The 18,444-nt window shown below is 38.3% G+C and overlaps 1 protein-coding gene across 4 annotated transcripts in view; it reads right to left on the reverse strand.

The window, feature by feature from the left end:
- Positions 1-18,444, reverse strand: part of raver2 (ribonucleoprotein, PTB-binding 2) — a 76,141-nt gene that overhangs the window by 11,754 nt on the left and 45,943 nt on the right. For 2 of the 4 annotated variants that reach the window (XM_078407517.1, XM_078407516.1), the window contains exons 7-12: positions 17,454-17,552; positions 14,735-14,843; positions 12,896-13,164; positions 9,856-9,970; positions 9,297-9,472; positions 7,600-7,689 (exon numbers count right to left, since the gene is read on the reverse strand). In XM_078407517.1, the coding sequence (XP_078263643.1) occupies positions 7,600-7,689; positions 9,297-9,472; positions 9,856-9,970; positions 12,896-13,164; positions 14,735-14,843; positions 17,454-17,552 (858 nt within the window). The remainder of the gene's footprint in view (positions 1-7,599; positions 7,690-9,296; positions 9,473-9,855; positions 9,971-12,895; positions 13,165-14,734; positions 14,844-17,453; positions 17,553-18,444) is intronic. The other 2 variants (XM_078407519.1, XM_078407518.1) reach the window with 1 other exon arrangement.

The raw sequence follows: 18,444 nt of genomic DNA on the forward strand, positions 1-18,444 counted from the left end.
ATCCCTATTGCTCTTTTAGTACCTGACACCAATATTATTCTGTCATCTCTACTGGCAGAAGCCGACACCTTTCCAGTAATTGACCTATGTTCGGCCTTTGGCAGAAACCAGATGGACAGTCAGGGGAGATCGAATTGGCCAGTGGGCAGTCCATTATCTACTCTGGAAGATGAGAGCGCGAAACATCTGGAGGAGAAACAAAGTAAGCAATGTGGACCTGTGGAAAAGAACAGGCCAGGATCCTATTGACTTACAAATTCAAAAGGGAAAATGGAATTGGATTGGACACACCCTCAGAAAACCTGCCAACAAACGTCACCCGGCAAGCCCTGAAATGGAACCCCCAAGGAAAAAGGAAAAGAGGTCGCCCCAGGAACAGCTGGAAAAGAGGTGTCCAGGCAGAAATGTCTGGGAGTGGGCTCAACTGGGGAGATCTCGAAAGAACCGCCAACAACCGAGTGAGGTGGAGGACATTTGTCAATGGCCTATGCTCCCTAGAGGAGCCAAGGGCTTAAGAAGAAGAAAGAAGATGTAGTTGATAGATACCTACTCGACAAAAATATTCCAACAAATAACAAAAGTTGTTTACTGCACAGTGTAACTGTCGGCTCATTCTGCTGTGAAGTCAGAAAAGTGGTGGGCAGTTTACTGCCACCATCTCTCCATGATATCATGCAATAAAATCTCGAAGCAAATCTGCGAAGTCTCTGCTTTTCATTTTCCATTAATTTCCCTCTAAATTAATTTCTTCAACAGTGATGGTAGAAGGTTGCTTCTCGGACTGGAGGCCTGTGACTACTGGTGTGCCTCAGAGTTCGGTGCTGGGCACGTTACTGTTCGTCATCTACATCAATGATTTGGTTGAGAACATACATGGCAAGATTAGCAAGTTTGCTGATGATACAAATGTAAATGGTTTTGCAGATAGTGAAGATGGTTGTGAAAGATTGCAGCAGGATCTGGATCGATTGGCCAGATGGGCTGAGGAATGGTTGATGGAATTTAATACAGGGAATGTGAGGTGTTGCATTTTGGGATGATTAACAAGGGCAGGACCTACACAGTGAATGGTAGGCCTCTGGGCAGTGTTGTAGAGCAGAGGATCTAGGAGGGCAGGTGCATGGTTCCTTAAAGGTCAAGTAGCAGGTAGATAAAGTGGTCAAAAAGGCTTTTGGCAAATTGGCCATCAGTCAGAGTATTGAGCATAGACGTTGGGAGGTCATGTTGCAGTTGTATAAGACGTTGGTGAGATCGCAGTTAGAATATTGTGTTCAGTTCTGGGCACCATGTTATAGGAAAGATATTGTCAAGCTTGAAAGGGTTCAGAGAAGATTTACGAGGATGTTGCCAGGACTAGAGGGTGTGAGCTATAGAGAGGTTGAGTAGGTTGGGTCTCCATTCCTTGGAGCGCAGGAGGATGAGGGGTGATCTTATAGAGGTGTACAAAATTTAGGAGAGGAATAGATCAGGTAGATGCACAGAGTACCCAGAGTAGGGGAATCAAGGACCAGAGGACATAGAGTCACGGTGAAGGGGAAAAGATTTAATACGAATCCAAGAGGTAACTTTTTCACACAAAGGGTGGTAGGTGTATGGAACAAGCTGCCAGAGGAGGTAGTCGAGGCTGGGGCTATCCCAACTTTTAAGAAACAGTTAGACAGATACATGGATAGGACAGGTTTGGAGAGATATGGACCAAGCGCAGGCAGGTGGGACTAGTGTAGTTGGGACATGTTGGGCCGAAGGGCCCGTTTCCACACTGTCTCACTCTATGACTCTATGTCCTATTCCTTTAGTAAACGTACAAGCTTAACTTTAAAACTGGAAAAATAGATCCACTATGTGCACAGAAGTCCAGGATCTGGCAGTAACATCTTTTACAAACTCAATTAAAAAGGGATATTAAATTGATCATTTTTCAAAAATTATAAACATAATAAAACTTACTTGATATTTCCTTATAAAAACAACACCCTAAGACCAGACAAGAATGTTTTAGGTTCAATTTCTCAATATCCTTTTCCCAGCAATGGATGTGGTCAGTTGATTGGCATGACCAACAGTAAACACATAGCTCCCAAGATTTCATTCAGTTGCTCCGAGGATTAAGGATGGTATGCTTCATGTTCTGCAGGGTGTAAATTGGCTGTTGAGACCAATGTGGGACCTGCAGGCTCTGGCACTGCTAGTGTGGGAAGTGGTGCACACCTTCTGCCACTTACACTGCAAGCCACTGAAGAATGTGATCCCAAATGGCCTTGCTCCTTTTTGAGCAGTCAAGGAACAGGCATCCGGAGTTGATTGGAATGCTGTAATTACTCCATCTAACCTATAATCTGTTGCTGGATCCCATCTTGATACAAAGTGTCTCTGTATTTGGTGCCAAGCATATGAACATGATCCAGCTGATTGAGCTGGCAATGTCATTCGGACTTCAGTTTTGGGGATATTGGCTGAGAGAATCCCAACAGGTTAAATTAACCTGCCAGTGGATTTAAAAGAATTTACAGAGATAGCACTGGTATCTCTCCATTGTTTTGAATTAAATGCTGTGGGTACCATGTTATAGAAACATACCGAGAGAGAGCAAGCACGAGGTTTGTAGCATATTGGAGGGTTGATCTATATCAACTGTTTCCCAGATAACTGCCATTAGCCACCCCTATTCTGGCCCAGATCCTAGGACACAAGAACTTGGGGGGGGGGGGGGGGGCAATATTGTTGATAGCATCAACAAATGTATGATCCAGTGATATGTGCTGGATATTAAAAAGTGCTCTCTTTTTACAGCCCCTTCTTCACTGGAGATGAGAAATCCTCCCTGATCCATACGTTACCTGAGCATTGCTGCTTTTAAATTTAATAAAAAGATTTCAATAGATAAATTTAAAGTACTTTTTGCAATGAACAGGACAAGATCACATTTACATTTTGCAGACAGAAGTTTACACGAAGAGATACAGGATTTAATTCAAAACCCTTTATACTCCAATATACTGGATGGCCTAAATACTAGGAATAATTTCTCATAATGCAACATTCTAATATATGTATTTAGCATCCCAGCTCTTCTCTATATCAAATCCTAGTCTATTTATTTACAAACAAAGAGGTAGTTTGTGTTGCATCCCTGGTTTGTACTATTCAATCAGAATTCATTTGTGGGTCACTATTTTGTCTTGAGTGTGCATATTAGAAGATCAGTTTAATGAATTTCAGAAGCAGAACCTACGTATTCTTGTATGTCAATGTATGTGATGTGGAAATTACTGGTATTTGTTGACCTTATTTCCCCATCCTCAATTGCCCATGAGAAAGTGTGAAGGGTATGAGGATATTGAAATGCTGCAGCTCAAGTAGCAAAGCCACCTTGGCAGTGCTTTTAAGATATTTAACCCAGCGATTATGAAGTGATTGATATTTTCAAGATGGTGAAGGTCTGAGGAACTAACATCTGTTGCCATTCCAATGTGCTTACAACACTCGTCCTTCTAGGTTTTCAAAGTTGCCTGTTTGTTTCATACCATCAAAACAGTGCTGACATGTTCATAAATGGCCACAACCCGAAATGTCGTTTGTTAATCAGAGCCATCAGGCATGCGGGGGAGGGGGGAGGAAAGAAGAGGGAAAGAAGGTTGGCGGAAGTGATTGTCTGAAATAGAGAATGGAGTGCTGTTTTCTCTTGGTTGAATTTGGTGCAAGTAAAACGGCATTCAGAAAAATAGGAAGTGTTCAATTATGTTTCTGATGTATTTCTTTCAGGAAAGCCTGCTTGTTGGAGATGGTCATTGCCTGGTACTTTTCCGAAACAAATACCTGTCACACAGTAACTTAAACTTGAATGCTGATCAAGTGTATGTGGTCAGGTTTCGACCTTGTAAAGGAGTAATGGTCATTTATAAGGGTTTGGGCCCAAGCGTAGAATCAGAAGTGTAGAGCGCAGAACAAGAAAGTGAATGAACACAAATGTTTTGGCCCAGAAAGTGTACCTGGCAGAAACACAAGGCTGCAGATGTCCTTAAATTTTCCAGTCAGTTGTCATATTCAAAAACATCTTCAACCTTGTACTTTTGACTATATTTTGTGCACTTCTAGGAAAGTCTGACTCCCAGCATAATGTGAAGGCACCACTTGCACTGCCATACTGTAATCCACATTGACATTTGCAGATATATGCTAAAAAAGTGAGCTTTCATTTTTATTTAGGAAAAGGCAATTTAAGCATGTCACATTTAAGGATCAAATAAACAACTACTTTCACACCTTCTTTCAATTGACTTTTTCTTTCATCGTAGCATTTTGAATTGCTGTTTTAACATCTAACAATGGCCTTAACAAGTTGCAAGACTTATTTTGTATACAAGAAAAATCTGTCCACCAATCTTAATTTCCTAGTTTTTAAATCTACTCTTAACACTCTACTCTTAACACTAGAATTCTTGAACAAGTTTTCTGAATATATTTTCAACTCCAACTGGATCTTTGACTTCATAATTGGCAGACCTCAGTGTGGATTGGTAACATCTTTTCCTTATCGACTATCAACACAGGTGCACCTCAAGGCTCAGCATCTTGCCTATCTTTAATATGTACATCAATTATCAGTGTAAACAAATGAACTTTGATTAAATGTAGCCCATACCAAGTGCAAGATTGACTGAAATTATCACAATCATTTCCCTATAATGAAATGCATGCAAGAATAGGATCATGTGGAAAATTACAATAACAGGTCATTTAACTTTTATCCATTAGAACAGAAGAAACAGAAGTCACAGCAAACTCATGTAAACATTCATCGCTGCAATAAGATGCCATCCATTCAATATGGTCATGGCTAATCTTTAATCTCAATGTGATTTCCATGTACTAATTCCACTTCCTTTAACATTCAAAAATTACCCGAATCTTATATTTTCTCAATACGCTTATCCATCAACTCCCCCCCCCCCCCCCCCCGCCCCCCCGGCTTTGAGACTCATCAGAAATTATCATTCATGCATCTAGGTGTCAAGCCCCATAATCATTTTATTTCAATGCGCTCACCTCTCAATCTAAATTCAAAAATATAGGCCCAGTCTGCTTAATAGAACACCAAATAGTACAGCACATAGTCCCTTCAACCCACAATATCTCTGCAATAAAGGCCATCTACGTGCTTGCCTTAAACGTCAAAAAAATTGTATTCCAAGATGTTTACTAACATTTTCCCTGCTTTGTACCAGGATTGTGCATGGTTATAATCACAATGTACAAAGAGTAGTGTTGGTGAAGGTGGGTGGTAGAATACATGGCTAACCTAAAAACAGCTCAAAGAAACTAGTGCACAGTAGATATTAATAGGCTCTTGAAAACAACCCAAATTTACATTTTGTGCACTTACATGATATTTCCAGAGTTACAGCATCATTAAGCCAGTAAGGGGGCTAATCTGCTCCCAAGACTATGCTAGCCCAGAAACTAGTAAAATAAAACTGGCCAATATGGCCAAAAGAAAATCTCTGATGAAAATGCAGTGGGAACCTATCTTTGCATAATATAACAAATTGGTTGATATCCCTTAATGCCAGAGTTTTTAAAAAAACAAAAGCATGAATGGGAGTCATTACGTATTAAGATTAGCATTTGCGTTTTGAATAAAAAAACAAGTTTGAAAAAAATCAATAGTATGTCTTTGTTAAAAAATGTGCACACAAGAAAGGGAGCAAACATTCTATGTTTTAAAGCACCTCTATGGAGACATGTACAACATGGCTAAATTGACTTGGAGTTACTTGGGGAATCAATATTCAGAATGTAAAATAGCTAGCTGAAAAGAGAAATCAGTCAAGTGACAGACATAGTACTGACATAGACATGTTGATCACTGATGGCTGATGCTTTAAACCATGCATTGTGCTTGCACGTAATTTATTGTGCTTTTGTTAGTAATTTGTTAGTAACTTACTGTGCTTTTGTATGTAACTTATTGTGCTTCTGTTTGTTTATTATATGTAATGTCTTGGTTTTTATCTGGACCTTGAGTCTGTAATAAAGTATTGATTGATTCATAGTACCAAGCTTAGCTAATTAAAACGGAAAATCAGGAGTAGCTGCAATTCGATGTGTGTTTAAAACAGTCATTGTTATGAATAGTTCGAATCAGACACATTAGGAAGTTGGTCCAGTCGTTTTTGAGAAATGTTGCACCAAGAAACATCTTTCACTCAGTTACTGACCATGAAATGTTGAATAAAATTCAAATATTAGCAATTGCTAAGTTCCTGACAAGAGTAGAAACTGAGTAACGTAGATTACAATTGCTGCGTATTCAATTTCCTACCCAAGCATAGAATGTTTCAAGAGGAGCAACTGATGTCGGAACAAAAGTTGGTGCTTGTACCTAAACAGCAAATAGACAATATCTAATAACAGATAAATGGGACACCTAACACAAGGAAATAATTAATTATCGTAAAACAAAAAGGAATGGAAGGATCTATTTAATATAAGGTGGCTGAAGGGCAAGAGATTGGGAATTCAAATAAATTATTTCATTAAAGTAAGATTAGCAGATGATACAAGTTTATTTTGGAATCATGTTCAGCACAGACATTGTGGGCTGAATGGCCTGTCGAAAACCAGGTTGGCATGTACGTTAAGATGTAGTTTGATGGGTCAACATAGGCCTCAGGCAACACAATTCATTGTCATTTGGCATTCATAGCTAATTTTCTATTATAGTGTTGAATTTACTGATCAGAAAAATCTTGGGAGATTACAACTTGCCTCACACATCAAATTAGAAGCGAGATAGGAAAAAAACATGGTGATGCATGATCAGGTAATATAATTGGATTGCCACAATGGACCCCCCAACCCGACACATAATATACCCCTCCCTAATCCCCCCTCCCTCTCCATCCCGAGTTTCCACTGCAGCCTATACATGAAGACAGACAACTTTTTTGTAGCTAAAGATAATGGAAGACAGATTATGCTTCTGAACATAATTCTTCTCTCTCCGCCTGGTTTGTATGAGACTGATGATAGAAAATCACGAGTGGCATAGCCAAGGTGAATAGTCATTCTCTTTCCCCAAGGGCAGGGGTCTCTAAAACTAGAGGGCATAGGTTTAAGGTAAGTGAAAAGATTTAAAAGGGACCAGTGAACTGGACAGGACAAACTGCGTTATTGAACAAGCTACCAGAGGTAGGTACCATTATGACATTTGAACAGATGCATAGATAGGAAATGTTTGGAGGAGTATGGGGCAGGCACAGGCAAGTGAGGCTAGCTCAGTTAAGCAACATAGACAAGTTGGGCCAAATAGAAGAGCCCGTGACCATGCTCTATGTCTGATTCAGTGTTTGGGAGGATTTTGAGCAATAATCATTGGTTCCAAATGTTTACAGCACCTGTACAACTTCCCATTTACCACTGCCACATGCTCTCTTTGGATAAAGACATACCATGAATTTAAAAGTGTTTGGAAGTAATAACGACACATTGGAACAATAACGAGATGAACCTAAACAAGTAACTTCTGACCTGACCTAATTCTTGACCAAAGTATTACAGTAAAGTTTCAGAACCTAAACTAATTGAAATTTTACTTGCCTCACATTGATCTTTTCCACACTCTGGAACAAATGCCTCAGAAGAGCTGTGAGATGGAACAGAGTTCTGGTACCACTGCTGCATGGTATCCTACCAACGTATAAACAATTGCACCATTTTCAGACTAAGAAAAAACTAGCTTTCAATTCATCTTTCATAATGTAACAAAGTTCCATCAAAAAAGTAGATAACCAAGGTTATATTTAAATACAAAAGCAAAGGTTATTGATAAGATCAAGAAAACAGCTTTTAAAAGGGCAGCTAGAATTCATTTAGATCAATACAAATGCAACTCTGAATTGAAGGAATATTGTGTTGCGAATCAAAGTGCTAGTTCAAGTAATGTGAAAAGCAGATCTGTACACTCATACATCTGTACAGAAATAATTAATGGCTTTCTTTTTCATGTTCTAAACTTCCTGATAATACAACCTCAACATTAAAAATTAAGACTTTATGAAATTAAGAACAGCTGGTCCAAAATTAGGTTCTGCTTTGAAGGAAGACAAGGGGTTTCAGGGGTCAGGACAACACAGGTTAGCTAGAAAAGCAAATATTTGGATTTTTTGTTTTTTGTCATGATAATTATTGGACTCTGATATAAGTAGTTAAAATGAACGAGCTGGTTAGGAGATAGGAAACTGTCAGATCTATCCATTGCATTTGATGGCAAATCGGTTCCTCCATTTGAGAGGGAACCCTTGGAGCACATAGAATAAAAAGGTTTCACTAGTGACAACTTTCCATATTTTTTTAATTGATGTTAACAAAATATCACAAAGTAAACTCGAAATCAAAATAATTTGCTGGCTGGGACAATCATTTATATTCCAACGAAGTCTGAACCACATCTTTCATCATTTAAGTATATTCAAAAAAGTCCACAATATGAACCATAAAAAGGTTACCTAGATGTTGACTATTAACAGACTGAAGTGAAATTCCTTTTTCACAGACCTTCTAGGTTTCTAATGCCCAATGTCTATCACATTTAATGTTAGATCTATGTTGCAAAATTTAACAGTTTGGCAACATGGGGAAAAAAACTGTGGAAAGTTATTTTTTATTGATACTTTTCCTCTGGACAACTTCCAGTCAATTTCTCTGTGAAGCATGTCGGTCTTTTTGTTACACTTGTGCTTTGTCAATAAAGTTACAAGTTGATCATTCCATACAACTTTTTCTTCCAGAATACATCCATTTGGCATAGTTGGGAAGTGATCATTTGTGACCTCAAAGGATTTTGCGCTTTATCCCTGATCTGAGCAGTCAATTCCACTGAGCCTTTTTTGCTACCTCTCTCCCATCCTCAGACTTGGATTTTTTAAATCTTGAAATTAGAGCAACTCATTAAACTGCTTTTGCCAGCACACTCCTCAATACTATTGAATTGCAGTATGAAGTGCCTAGTAGCACATAATTACAAGAGAACCACTATATGTGCACACTACCATATCCACATTAAAATGTCATTGTTCTACTGTCAGGACACTTGACAATTAAATACTCTCGACTCTTGGTAGAGATTTTGATGAGCTTTGTTCAGCAAAATTAAATCATTTGTACATGCAAATCACTTATTTAAATGAAAAGGAATTTCAGTCTAATGACTACCTTCCTTGGAACGAAATAAAAACTAGCTAGATTAAAAGTAATTTTGATAAATAACTAATGCAGTTAGCTATTTGTGACACTACCTGTGTATATTCGCCATAGTTGGGTGTATACGCAGTATAGCAGTCAAGTGCGTACTGCGCGGCAGATGCCTGTAGCTGTTCCGATGTTGTCGCTGCCCTGGAAAAGCCTGGATTCAACATGGGTTCCATAACTGCATTGTGCTGTTGTACAAGAGCATGCTTGTTAGCATTTCCAACTGAAAGGATTAAAAAGAAGTTAAAATTGGTACAGAAGTTTAAACCAACTACAAAAGTAAAATACTACAAGTGATAAAAAATGAAATAATACAAAGTGCTATACTAATATCAATATAACCTTTATATTACGTCACTCGTCAAAAATGTTTAAAACACATCAATCTCCGCCGATGTCCACTACTTTGTTTTGTTTTATCAAACTGGCCACATTGAAAAAAGACAGCAAATGCTGATGGTTGTGAATAACATCCCTTTGCAGTTTTCACATAAATTCTAGCCAGCTTCCTTGTCATTTTGTATCACGAGCAGCCATCTACTTCTGACACCATACTCTCAAGTTAATATTTCATTAACGTAACACATACTTCCTCAGGTTACTCACCATGTAAATTCAGACCTGGCACTATATTTCCAAAGCTAAGATATGGATTGTGTGATATTGTTACATCATTTGGTGGAACTCCAAGCAATGACGATTGGTTGCCCACTGCAGCATTCTGCATAGAAACAAGACCCTGAATTAACAATTTTCTTCCATTAATCAACCATTGTGGGGCAATTAATACAGTTTCAATAATTATTCTCTAGACTCTCAAATAATAACCATGGGCTGAACTGTGCTGGCTGTGACCAGTAATTTTGAAAAGGTTCTGCAAACAAGCATGTCCTGGAGTTGAAGTACACACCTTGCTTATGATGAAAGTCCCTATTCACATAAATAGGGATTTGCAAATGAAGGGCAAGTATTAAACGATGTAAAAATTTTTTTTAAACAGATTTAATTGATTATTTATTTTCTTACAACTGTCTGCACTTTAATATTTTAAATGTATTTAGAATTTCAAATATGTCAGAGATCTTCTACAGATACGCCGTAGAAAGTATTTTATCGGGATGCATCACAGCACGATTTGGGAACAGATCCATCAAAGACTGCAAGAAATTGCGGAGAATTTTGGACACAGCCCAGATCATCACACAAAGCAACCTCCTTTCCATTTACTCCATTTACACCAGCATAAAAAGAACTAGTCGCACCCCAGCCACTCTCTCTTCTCTCCTATCGGGCAAAAGGTATAGAAGTGCACAAAACATACACCTCCAGATTCAGTATAAGAAAATAACTGCAGATGCTGGTACAAATCGAAGGCATTTATTCACAAAATGCTGGAGTAACTCAGCAGGTCAGGCAGCATCTCGGGAGAGAAGGAATGGGTGACGTTTCGGGTCGAGACCCTTCTTCAGACCCCTCCAGATTCAGGAAGTTTCTTCCCAGCTGTTATCAAGCAACTGAACCATCCTACCAACTAGCGAGCAGTCCTGAGCTACTATCTACCTCATTGGAGACCCTCAGACCATCTTTGATTGGACTTTACCTTGTACTAAATGCTATTCACGTTATTCCCTTTATTATGTCTCTACATTGCGGATGGTTCAATTTTAATCATGTATTGCCTTTCCGCTGACTGCTTAGCATGCAACAAGCTTTTCACTGTACCTCGGTACAAGTACCAATAAACACAACATAACATAATAGGCATTTAAAAACTGTTACAAAGCTCTAAAGTGAGACTGCACTCCACCTACCCCAACTCCTCTGAAAGGACGTCAAAGCTTTCCAGGATGAGATCTTATAGCCCTAAAGCAGCCAGGGCTTAGTTATGTACGAGGCCTTACTATGCCTCATCGATCAACTCCAGAATGGAAAGCGCAACTCAGTTGGACCTACATCATCATCCAAAGCTCACAATGGTGTGGAGGAACAAGTTGAGATACTTGGCTGAACAGAGCACAATTCAGCCCAACAGATTTAAGGATTAATAAAAAACGTATAATCAAAGATGGTCGTGACAAGATCCCAAACATATCTGGTGATTGTATCAATCATGTACCTTCCAAACAAAGCCAAACCCTTCACACTTCACCCTTGCCTCAATGCACCAAGTTTAACTGGAGATTATTTTACCAATACCAGAAGTGCTTTGCACTTTGACCAAATGTTGATATTTGTGTTAGTATTTCCCATGATCGGAATCCATTACCCATTAGATTGGAATTACCCTTGATCATTCCGGCTCATATCTCTCAGAAGACTACTAACCATTTTGGGTTCAGTAGCATCACTAACTGCTGCCTTTAAGAAAAAAGCATTATATTTTAATTTTTTAAATGGTTAAAAAGAAACAATAAAGAAGTTGAGACATTATGATACAGTTTTGTAAGACATTGGTGAGGTCACACTTGGTCACACCGCAAACAGAAAAATGCCATTAAACTTGAAAGAACACATTTTGAAAGATTTGAGGATGTTGCCAGGGATCAAGGGTATAAGCTACAGGGAGAAGTTGAGATCTTAGTAGGCTGAGGGCCGATCTTATAAAAATCTAAAATCATGATGGGAATAGATAGGGTGAATGCAGTCTTTTTCCAAGAGTAGAGGAAGCAGTATCTAGAGGGCATATGTTTAGGGCGAGGGGAAGGATTTAATAGGAACCAGATGGGCAACTTTTCCACACAGAGGATGGTGGGTATATGGGATGAGCTGCCAGGGAAAGTAGTTGAGGAAGGGATAACAACATTTAATACATTTGGATGGGTAGATGAGTGGAAAGGTTTAGAGGGATATGGAACAAGCTGAGATGGAGCACTTGGTCGACATGGCAGAAGGCCTGTTTTTATTTCTGAGAACAATGCTTGCATTCAATGTTCAGCCTTAATATCCTCTTGTGGCTCGGGAGTTAGGAGATCAGCCCAATACAAATAGCTGACACTCCTTCCTGAAAGGTATTAATGATCAGACGGCTAAATAATGTCCAACTTCATCATGTTATGCCAGTAGCTAAATGTTGCTGTTCCCTTCTGCTGATTGCATTTTAATGTCCCAGCACAATACTTAGTATTTAACCAGGGATTTTAAAATCAACATATTAAGACATAAATGTGTTTTATTCATAAAATATTGCCCAAAGTTTTAGCTCAGTTTTTAAATAATTCTCTCCCCAGAATACCATTTTTGCTATAAAGGGAACTATATTTAAATAAATATTGCTGTATTTTTCGTAGGATACCTAATATAGAGATATTTCAAGGATATCCAAGAATAAAAACAATAGATACCCTTATTAAATATGAAAAAATAATTAAATTAAATTGAATTTGAAGGTTGGGTACATGCCTCTTTCATTTGAAATACTATAATTTTATTTATTAAACTTCAGCTATTCAAACATAACTAGCATTCATTTGAGAACTGGCTTGTGATCACATTTTACAGATACATTACTGCACTGTATATCCTCAAGAACTCCAAACTTCAGATTAGGTTTCCATAATCCTAATATGTCGCTTCAATATAGAATGGAGGGAAAATTTCAATGAGAAGAGAAGATAGAAAGGGTGGGAAAGTATAACAAAATGCTTACCCAAAAAGTCCCATTCATACAGGTTGGTCGAGTTTGCTGCTTTTGGTGGCAGGCCAATAAATTGCCCAGAGCAAAATTGGGACTGCCTTGAAGATGAGAGTGGCTAACAGGAGCAGAGAGTGGAAATGGCCCCAGGACCAGATTTGGGTTTTCCAAAAGGGCTTTCTGCTCTGTCACATTTTGTCCCAAGAACCTGGAACAAAATGGCAAAGTTCCCAATGGTTGCTGGGCTTTAGCAAATTCAGCACTAAATGCAGAAATTGGAATACCTGTGGGGAAACATCAATTTGTTGATTGTAAAATCAGTTAATTATTTTCAAAATGCATTTTAAAGCTGTGAGCATTTTCAATACACAATTCTTTTGGAAGTACATTTCTTTTAGTGGGCAACAATGCAATAAAAGCCAATACATTTCATCTTCTGGCACTTCACTTTATTATATATATATATATATCAGTACGAACCCAAAAGGATGATTATTGCAAGGAATGTTACATTCATGCACAACACAAGGGGCAGTCAGAGGTTTGGTTAAAACAGTGTTGCCAATTAATAAAACTATCCAAAGAGCTTTTAAAAAAAAATTGTGCCTTTTTTTTTTTACAAACACAAACTTAAATTTCCAACAATGGTGCAATCTTTGCATTTGTTGGTTGCCTTCACAACAACTCATGAATAAATTCACCACAGGCCTCCCAGGAAGAGAGTGAAGATGAATAGCCTTCTACACGTTTGAGATATGCAGCTGGCATCTCAAAGCTGACAGGCAGAGAATCATAAAAGAAAAACTGGTGACAAGCACTGGAGAGATACCATCTTCCTTCGCAAAAATTCTGCCAAACCACTCACAGAATAAGCCAACCAACATTAAGTCCCAAATTATACTCAGTCAGCTTTGGTGGGCATCCTCAACACCATACGCCCAAAACAGTATCCTATTCCAAGCCCAGTTATGGTAAATCATTATTAGTAGGACAGTGGAATAGCTTGGAGTATGTTCTTCAGCATCATTAAATGCATAACGTCGCCACAAATCAGTGATATGCAGGTACAGGCGTTTTCAACATGGTATGAGAACCTTAATTCCATTCATAGAATAGAATTCTATGTTAAATGAAATTCCTATCTCATTGGGGAAACACAGAAATCCCGCATGAGCAATGCAAAGACTACCCACCCCTCTGCTCCAACTATGGCAGGGTCTACATGTCCCACAATGGCCTCATCAATCACCTCAGGATTGAAGGGATTGGTGCTGAGGACCAAGTGCAAAACAGATGATTTAGATATGCATACCATATAATATACACATAATTACTGATGGGAAACCTAGAAGGCAGTGACAATGCTGGAGAATAATATAGACGGGGTTCAGGATGATTATAGTACTCAATCCAGAGGAACTGCCCAAGGAACAATAGTTCCAATGTTTGTGATATGCCAGTTTCAAGTCCTCAAAACACATTTCATCCATTAAACAATCAAGATTATTCTATAGTTCATAATTTATCAGGCAGCACACTGGCGAAATGGTAGGGTGGCTGTCTTACAGTTCTAGAGAACCGGGTTCGATCCTGACAACGGGTGCTGTCTGTATGGCGTTTGTACGTTCTCCCATGACATGCGTGGGGTTTTCTCCAGGCGCTCTGGCTTCCTCCCACACTCCAAAGACGTGCAGGCTTGTTGGGTAATTGGCATGTTAAAAATTTAAATTTCCCTAGTGTATATAGGATGTAGTGTGCGGGGATCGCTGGTTGGGTGCGGACTTGGTGGGCCTGTTTCCGCGCTGCATCTCCAAACAAAACTAAACTGTGCCACTCAAAAAATAATAAATTTACCCTTTGGTGGTTCAGCCAAAATCCCTTTCCCAGGATTTGTTGTCATAGTTGGTCCAATTCCCATTGCTCCCTGAAGCAATATAGAGGGGTCTCCAAGTAAACTGGACTTCTGGAAATAAAAAGACGAAGAACAAAAAACACAAATGTCATATTTAATACATTTCTTAAAAATCTAATCCGTACACCTAAAGCACCAACAATCATTGAGCATTATTCTCGTGGCCATTCTTCCTGCATTATTTATGGTCTGGTCCCCTACAAATCATTACATTAAAATCAATAATTTCTTTCCGCGAAATCCACCTTTGAAGAACCTACAGCAGATCAGAAATGCAAGGTTTTAGGTGGTTTCCCTTAGCTTAAGCTAATTGGTGCCACAAAGAACATTGCTGAGATCCAATAAGTTCACAAGTTATATTAATTATTTGGTTAAGCAAACCAAGTACTATATCCATAATTATTTATTAAAAAGCTTAAGGGTAGTGACAGTGGTGGAGGATAGAGAAGGGAGATTGTAGACCAAAAGGACAGAGAAGTATATTAAGTGAAGATGGTCGAGAACTTCAAGCTCCTTGGTGTGAAAGTTTGCTAACAATTTCACCTGGTCCAACCACAAACCTATAGCCAAGAATGCAACCAACACCTCTACTTCCTCAGAATGCTAAAGAAATAGGGCACGTTTCCAACGACTCTCATCATTTTCTAAGAATGTACCATGGAAAGCATCCTAACCAAACACTTTGCAGCTTAGCATGGAAACTGCTCTGCCAAGAACACAAAAATATTGCAGAGAATTATGAATACAACCTTGCCCATCACACAAAACCAGCCTTTACACACTACCTCGGGAAAGTGGCCAACATAATACCAATCATGGTCATTCTTTCTTCTCCCCTCTGATGTCAGATGGGCCAAACAGACTGGCAAGGATATGAAGTAGAGGTGGTCAGGCAAAAGATTCAAAAGCTTAACCAGATTTAAGAACAGCTTTTCCCCCCACTGTTATCAGAGCTTTGAACAAAGCTCTCATTAATTAGGGATAAATTCCCAAATCTTCCAACCAAACTTGCTGAGGCTCATTGCACAATTTAAAAAAGAAATCAGCACTCACTGTAGCTGTGACACAATATTCTGTGGTGTATTTTCTCTTTTGCACTACCTGATATACTCACATATATGAAGATTTCCTTGGTATAGCACACAAAACAAAACCTGGCTATATTTTAGTATACAATCATAAACAACTCATACCAAAAACTAATGATGAAATATAATGCAGAGAAAAGTGAAGCAATCATTTTGGTCCAAACAATTGAAACCCAGCATGTTTTTTTTAAATCGTGAGAGTGTGAATGGAACTGACATTCAAATGGACTTGTACCTGGGGGTCCTGATACACAAATCATGGATAATTTGCTCATATAACGAGTAATTTGTACAGTGGCCTTCATTGCAAGTGGACTTAAATCACAAATTTTAAACATTTTTTTTTTTTTACAATGACTGTTTAGTATTCTCAATTGTCAACTATGGCAGCTCAGTCGCAGAGTATATCAAAGACAGATTTTATTGGGGGATTTTAAGAATATGGAGTAGGTACAGGAAAGTAGAGTCAAGATAAATAATTATCCATGGCCCTATCAAGTGATGAAGCAGGCATGAAGTATTAATTGTCTATTCTTGCTTTTATATTTTAAATCAGTGCAACACCTTTATCACAATCTGGAGAGTAATTCAGAGTAGATGGGAAATAGAACAGGAGGCATATTTAAGATGCTCTCCAGGAGATCCAACAAATTGACCCATCATGCCAAATAATTTTTTTTTAATGTGTTTTCACCAATCCTGAAAAATAAATCCATTGGGTTATCCAGAACACAAACTCTGCACCCAAACTCAAAAATATTAAGGATAGAGACTGCAAGTAGTAATCAGTTCAGCAGAGCAAGCTCAGTCTGAAAAGGTGTCTATTTATGGATTTTGAGAAAGGGAGGAGCAGGCTGGAGACATCAGAAGATGAAGGCTGTGGAGAAAAAATATCTCAAAAAAATAAGATCAGTGACAGTCCAGAAGACAACAATCTGGTGCTCATAAGTGAGATCACAATCCAGAGGGAGTTTTTTGAACTGATGTTCGGCCTCTGTGAGATGAAAGCCTTTCACTAAAAACAGCAGTCATCAGCGTGTTTGACAACAATATCGTGGCGAGTCTTTCATGAGCGGAGACTTCATTGGAATGAGGATAGATATTGAAATGATCAGTATTAGTTAACTCACTTTTCCTCTCACCATAGGCAATGCCTGATCTGCCAGACATTTCCAACATTTTCCTTTTAGATTCAGCAACAGATCCGACCTGCATTTCAGTTTTATATTTTCCTTTATTTTCATGCTCCAATTGCCTTCATCTATTAATAAGGCAGTTCTATAAATATTGGGCAACTCATGTCTTACTCCTATATTTTAAACATTACACCCTCAACCTCTGCAACTTAAATTTATTCTTCACTTTCCCAGTTCACCTCACTTTAAAGGGTTCTCAACCTACTACACGAGTTGTTTCTCTTTTCTCCAATGTTGCCCAACCTATTGGTCATTCACCCAGCATTTACTATTTTCATTTCAGATTTGCAGCATTTAGTTTTTTTTAAAATTTGCACACAGTAATACAAATCTAGTTAAGGATTTGAGATTATCGACTCATCTCAATTACAGCTTACATTGTTGATTGCTGGATTCTCTTTGTTCAAAAGCAGTTGCTGTTGCGCCACTTGCATTCGCAGTAGATTCTGAAACAATCCATTTCCCAATGCAGCATTCTAATTCGGGGGAAAAAAAAGTTGTTCAATAAAGCAGGTCAATCAACCACACAAATATTATCACTCCAAGGTAATTGGATTAAAAAAATTAAGAATATTAAAATTAAGAATTATTTTCCACAGAGGACTGACTACAATTATTTTCTCAGATAACCAGTGCACATTTCTAGGCTTCAGCGGCTCCGGAAATATGTCTGCACTAGTTAAAAGCCACACAGTTAAGACATCTGCTCTTGAAACAAACTAGCGCCTTTTCATCAGTGAAGCCAGTATTGCAGTCCAAAAGAAGAGCCAATATTGCAATGTTCCATCCATGCAAGAAATTAGATTTGAAAAATGAACTTTACACAATTTTTGGAGGACTGATTTGTGAAGAGAGTAGGCCATTGGACTCTTTTGGGAAAATTAAACGGTTTTTTTCTTCGATTTTCATGATAAACATTACAAAAATGTTTGACTTTTCCTTCAATAAAATTCCAACTTACAGAAGAATTTAAATTTCTTCAAAATTGTTAAGTAATTGACAAAAATCCTTGCAGGGCTCAAGTATTGACATCAACCATGGAGCCATTTTTTAAAAGATTTAGAACAGAGATAAATTAACTTTACTTTGCACACATATTTGACTACGTATGATTTAAGTAATTTCAGTAGCTTGTTCCATGTGAACAGCTTGAAGAGGACTCTTAGAAACTTTCAACGTTTATTTACCAAAGAGATCCCACACAAATGCAAATCTTTCTACAGAGGTTCGATTAACGGCAATATATCTTCAACAACACTCGACATAGTGTTGGGGTAAAAAGAGTTTGATGGCAATGATTCATTCAAATTAGAGTTTTTATCGGTTCTCTGTTGCATGGCTTAGCATGGCTTATCCTTTATTTATTAG

The sequence above is a fragment of the Rhinoraja longicauda genome, chromosome 11 (assembly GCF_053455715.1).
Source record: "Rhinoraja longicauda isolate Sanriku21f chromosome 11, sRhiLon1.1, whole genome shotgun sequence".
In the NCBI taxonomy this organism is placed as follows: domain Eukaryota; kingdom Metazoa; phylum Chordata; class Chondrichthyes; order Rajiformes; family Arhynchobatidae; genus Rhinoraja; species Rhinoraja longicauda.